Raw genomic sequence first — 5,803 nt, 5'->3', positions numbered from 1 at the left:
AGAAGGTGCTTGCTACAGACAGTTCAGGAACAAATCAAAACTTCCTATGCAAAGATGTGAATATTCAGTGGCTAGTTTATCCCCTCCCCCATTAAGCATGTTTATAATTCCATCTGCAGAAAGTATAAGTAAGCTGAATTAACATGCATTACCTGATACTATTGTTCCATTTTCCTCTGTTAACAAAGACTAGAATTTAACATCCAAGAATATCTCAGCACAGATGCTCAAATTGAATATGTACTTTCTTAGGAATAAAGAAATGGCATACATGTTCCTAAAGATAAGTCATAATAAGGGGGGAAATGATTAATGAAAATGTACAGAGGGAACTAAGACAGAAAAAGGCATTTATATATATATATATATATATATATATTTTTTTTTTTCATGCTTGGAAAGGTTTATTTATGTATTAATTTATGTATAACAGTTGAGGAAACAACCACCATGAACACCATGTTCATAGAGCTCAGTAAGCTCTCAGCTAAACTGGTTAAGCTCAGTGCAACAAGCATTCAATACATATTTGGCTCATTTAAAGCCTTAAGCCACATGCTCTTAATCAGAAACTTAACATAAACTTGAATATACTGGTCAATTTTTGAGACTGGGTTATGTTGAAACATCTCTTGCTTCAGTGACCAAATCTTAGATAAAAGTTAACTAGGATATCATGCATTTGTAGCATCCCACAGCCAACCCTAATTTGCCCTGATTTTGGCTATCACTATTAAGCTGTAGGATTTTAATCTGTAAATACCTACTCTCCTAAACTCAGTCTTTTTCTCCAGGTGTTCTCCAGGTTGTAAGCTGGTCGTCAGTCCTCACTCCCTTCTGTTAGGCATATTTTTGCTTCTTAGGCTACTCAAGTTTAAATGCCAAAACCACATCAATATTTGTTTTTTTAGCTAGAAACCATAGAGTTGTTGTAGAACATGCTTCCAGAATTTGTTAGTTAATGTCCCTTCACTAAAAGGACCTTATATAACTGCCCCAAATAAAAAGCCAGAGGTGAGGAATGTGAACGAAAAATTTATTTCCTCATTTCTTGCATTTGAAGTACTCCTCGATGACATCCTTGGCCTGAGATTCTTTGCCATAATCCTTAACAACTACACAACTGCAACCAACCACTTTACAGGGCTTGCCCTCTCGGTCAATTTTACAGAGGCCTACCCATTCTCCTAGTTTCTTGTTGTCATCGACCTTAATTAGATTGATTTGGTGTTCAGCACAAAGGGCCTCCACCAATTTGACATACATAGGCTCATTACAGTTGGATGCAAGTACACAGAGATGGGCCTGGCGCTTGTCTAAGGCTTTGGCAGCTTCGCGAATTCCACGTGCAAGGCCATCGTGGATGAGGGCGGTCTTCAGCACCTCTTGTAAAGCAGTGTTGACGTCCATTACACCTCCAGCAGCAATGCCTTCCTCGGCCATGGCGGCGGATTACGGATAAAGCTGAATCTTGAACAAACCCGAGCCACCGCCTCCGCGCGACTCGGCGGCGGCAGAGAAAGAGAACATTTTTATATTTAAAGGAAGCTGAAAAACAAAATAGGATGAAGACATTAATAAAGAGCTTCCTGTACGGTTATCAATAAAAATATTTTTCATAGAAATTAGTGGCATTTCTAGTGGCTTTTTATTAATAGTTGTACTTTTCATTTCCTAAATCAATGAGTCCTAAATTGGAAGTTAGCAGCCATTGAGTCTGCAGTTCAGGTAACTTTTGGAGATAAGTAATTAAAATAAATTAGGCAATGGTCTCTGTTCATGCCTGTGAGCTAAGAATCCAGAATGTACCTGGCTCCCAGGCTATGCTGTGAAATACAAAAGATGAACCTTCAGTTAAAGAGAGAGGTCTTTTTTTTTTTTTTAATTGATCTTACTTTTTAAATACATGACAGCGGAGTGCATTACAATTCTTATTACACATATAGAGCACATTTTTTCATATCTCTGTTTGCACATAAAGTATGTTCACACCAATTCTTGTCTTCATACATGCACTTTAGAGAGGTCTTTCCAACCCTATTTGTGTCCCTTCTCCTTTCTCTTTCCTGTCCTTTCTGTTATCCTGAACTCTCAAGTTGAATGAATTAAATTTGTTCACACTAAGGTATTAAGCTCTTAGCAGTTGAATGCATTCTCTCTCCCACTGGTATTTGCACTCTGATAGAAAATAATGCCTTAACTCAAAGAATGAACTGCTTGTGTGACCTAACAGAAGAGATGAGGTTCTCAGTCACATGTTGTTCAATCTGCTAACTTAGATAATTAGCTCAGAAAGAACCTAGACCAATGGGCTTGTCAGCTTTCCCTCACTGTGACAAAATATGTAATATAATCCACTTTAAAAGATTTATTGTGGCTTCCAGTTTTCAAGGTTCAGTCCATGGTCACTTGGATGCATTGTGTTTGAGGCTGGGGTAAAGCAGGGCATCATGGCAGGAGCATTCAGTAAAGCAAAGCTGCTCACCTCATGACAGCTGGAAAGCAAAGACAGAGAGGAAGGGGCAAAGGCCTCAATATCCCCTTCCAGGGCACACAAACTCCCCTGGCCCTCCACCCCCGCGAGGACATCTCCCAATAGCACCCAGGCTGCAGACCAAGTTTAAAGCATATGGGCCTTTGGGGGTCATTTAAGACTGATAATAACCATCAGTCCTCAAAGTGCAACCCCTACTGGACCCTGAGATTATGCCAGTGGTGACTTGAGGCCAAAACTGTTTTCATAATAATACTACAATGTCTTTTGCCATTCTTACTCCCATTCTCTCAACAACTGTAGAGTGCAGTTTTCCAAAAATTCATCATGGGTACTAACACAATGTATTGAAATCAGAAATAGGAAAATACAGACAGTGTCTATTAAGCCATATGCTAAGGAAATTTATTTATTTATTTATTTATTTACTTTTTAGTTGTAATTGGACACAATATCTTTAATTAATTAATTTATTTTTATGTGGTGTTGAGGATCAAACCCAGGACCTTGCCAGTGCTAGGCAAGAGCTCTACCACTGAGCCACAACCCCAGCCCAGGCAATTTACATAAATGTGAAACAATTCATCTCTTTTCAACGTTCCCTTGGTGTTAATAAAAAATTTAAAATAACTTTTTAACTTCAGTTTAAATTAATTCAACTTTAAAATTACATTTAAAAATCAAAAGTTTGAAATATTTTCACCAAAATGTTTGTTATAGCTTAAATTAATCCACAAATATTTTTAAAATTTCTCCATTTTAAATTTTAATAAAATAAACATCTATTATTTATAAATCTATAAACTGATATGAAATTTGTTTTTTTATTTAGACAATTTTATTTATTTATTTAGATCTTTAAAAACAAAACCAGTTTTTACAATATGTAAAAAAAGTTCTGAAACCAAAAATCTGAGAACAACCAAACAACATTCTTGCTCTAACCCTGACAGTCTTCTGTGGTTTATCTGTTTAATACTACTTGGGAATCTTTAATTTACATAACATTTAGAAAAACTGCATTCATATTTAATGAGCCAGGAATAAAGAGAGAAAAGGGGGAAAAATGAGACAGATAGGTGGGAGAGAGGAGAAAGTCAGGGAAAGAAGTATGGAGAAGAGTAGGGGAAAGGAAATCTAACAAAATATCCATAGGGTATGCCCCATAAGAACCACAGATTTGTTTATTTAATGCATACTGACCTGTACACACTGTAAAAATTGCTTTGACTTTTAAGGATATAAATAAATAAATAAATAAAATGAAAAAATAATGTTATATCAGTTAGTTTATGTATTTATAAATACTTAATAGATGTTTATTTTATTAGAATTTAAAATGGAGAAATTTTTTAATTTCAATAAAAAAAACTTATTAAAATATCAAACAGACACTGAAACCTGGCCTCATAAACCTGACTTGTGTTTGTTTACCCAAAGAGTTGTAAATAGATTTGCCCTTAAGACATGTTTAATTTGGCCTCACCTTTGCCTACAAAGGAGAGAGAGAGAGAGAGAGAGAGAGAGAGAGAGAGAGAGAGAGAGAGAATGACTTGTCAACAATTAAATTTAGAAAGTTTTTAGTACAAATCTGAATTTCTAGTTTCTCTTGGAATTTGAAAACAACTGGTAAGACAAGTTATCAAGAACCTGTAATGCAACCACCTGCTGAACCCAGGGGTCCTCAATCCCTCCCAGCAGACACCCACTCAAGTTCTCAAGCCCCTGTGCTCCATCCAAGCTAAGGACACCTCACCTGCTCCTTCACTGTTACTTAACTCACCTGGCGTATATCTTTCTCAAGTTGACCTTTAAATCTCTTCAGGTACATTACAAGAATGTTCTATGTGCCAAAAAAGTTATGTTAGTTAAAAAGTAAAAATATCACCCAATATTACCAAACAGGAGCATCCTTTCACATATTGGTATGATATTTATTTATTTATTTGCCAGCATTTTCTCTTAGACTTAGTATTAAACAGTTATGATTGTATATACATAAGTATAGAAAAATAAAAACTTTTCATATACCCATTGAGTCACTTTGTTACTTTGCATTCTAGAATAAGTATTTGGCATGTCACCTTTTTAAACACAGTGTTAAATCTTATATAAAATGCCATTATTTCAGTGAACTGTACTTGATTTCATTATTTCCATTTTAAAATATTTAGATTCATTTTTCCCTGTTATAAATCATTGGGATCAATAACTTTATAAACTATTTACTTTTAGCATAAATCCTGAAAGTATATAAATAATTGCATATATTCCATCTTTCCCTGGAAAGAAATAGATGTTATCTTTTATAAAATCTCTTCATAAAATTTTCAAATAAGAGCCTAGCTTTTCAAAATTTTTATTCTATGCTAGAAGCTACAAATTATTATTTAACTGAACTTTAAATCCCTTGAATATATTTCAAGTAAAATATTTTAAATATATCGAACTGTCTATATTACACTACACAAATATATCAAAAACATGGATTTTGGTCCAAACATTTGGGTAAAACCATTCTTTGTGAAATGGTGTTCTTATTTTGAAATTCTTAGGATATTTTCAAGATTTTTTGCAAATTCATTAGGGCATTTTAGATGATTATATCAAGGCAACCTTCCTAACATGCTGTTTTTTCAAAATATTTATTTTTTGGTATAGATGGACACAACACAATGCCTTCATTTTTATGTGGAGCTGAGGATGGAACCTGGGCCCGCCTGTGCTAGGCGAGCGCTCTACCACTGAGCCACAATCCCAGCCCCATGCTATTTTTTATGCAATTAATTGATAGCTACTTGAGTAACTTTGTAGACGATCCAGACAAAATTCTCACTTAAAAATGAGTAGCAGACACTAAATGAATATTCACATGAGTTGTTTAGCTTTCACCCATGGTGGAGCAGAAGAGCAAGAAGTAGAATAAAATCACTGAGTATGTAAGAAACAGGAAAAAGCCAAGCACAACCTGGTAGGAAAAAAAAAAAAAAAACAGCAATTGAAACCATTCATATCCCAGGAAAGCAAAGACAACCATATATAATATTACTCAACAAAATGGACATATGATTAATGTGACGTACACATAACCACATTTGCATTATCTTCTATCCAGGATAGAAATGCGTCGCCAGAGAAAAGAGATTCTAAGATATAAAGTTGAAAAAAAAAAGATTTAGAATAAGAAATACCACATCAAAGTGATCCAGACTGACAGTCTGAGCCTTGTGGCCAACTTGTGTTGAACACAATGCAGCACAGCCAAAATGACTCCAGGAATGTAAGAAGAAACGGGAAAATGAGGCGGTT

The 5,803-nt window shown here is 35.0% G+C and overlaps 1 protein-coding gene across 1 annotated transcript; it reads right to left on the bottom strand.

Moving 5' to 3' along the window:
* Positions 1 to 1,015: 1,015 nt before the first annotated feature.
* Positions 1,016 to 1,472, bottom strand: LOC124103202 (small ribosomal subunit protein eS12-like). The gene has a single exon (XM_046459705.2). It carries the CDS (start codon positions 1,441 to 1,443, stop codon positions 1,045 to 1,047), a length of 399 nt encoding a protein of 132 aa, XP_046315661.1. The 5' UTR covers positions 1,444 to 1,472; the 3' UTR covers positions 1,016 to 1,044.
* Positions 1,473 to 5,803: the final 4,331 nt, after the last annotated feature.

This window comes from Marmota monax, unplaced genomic scaffold (assembly GCF_021218885.2).
Source record: "Marmota monax isolate L192 unplaced genomic scaffold, Marmota_monax_Labrador192_F-V1.1 WCK01_AAM20220418_F8-fsc00525, whole genome shotgun sequence".
NCBI lineage: Eukaryota > Metazoa > Chordata > Mammalia > Rodentia > Sciuridae > Marmota > Marmota monax.
This window is presented reverse-complemented; position numbering and strand designations above follow the sequence as displayed.

Excerpts from the sequence above, each read along its gene's own strand:
- LOC124103202 (XM_046459705.2), bottom strand. The coding sequence starts at position 1,443 with ATGGCCGAGGAAGGCATTGCTGCTGGAGGTGTAATGGACGTCAACACT.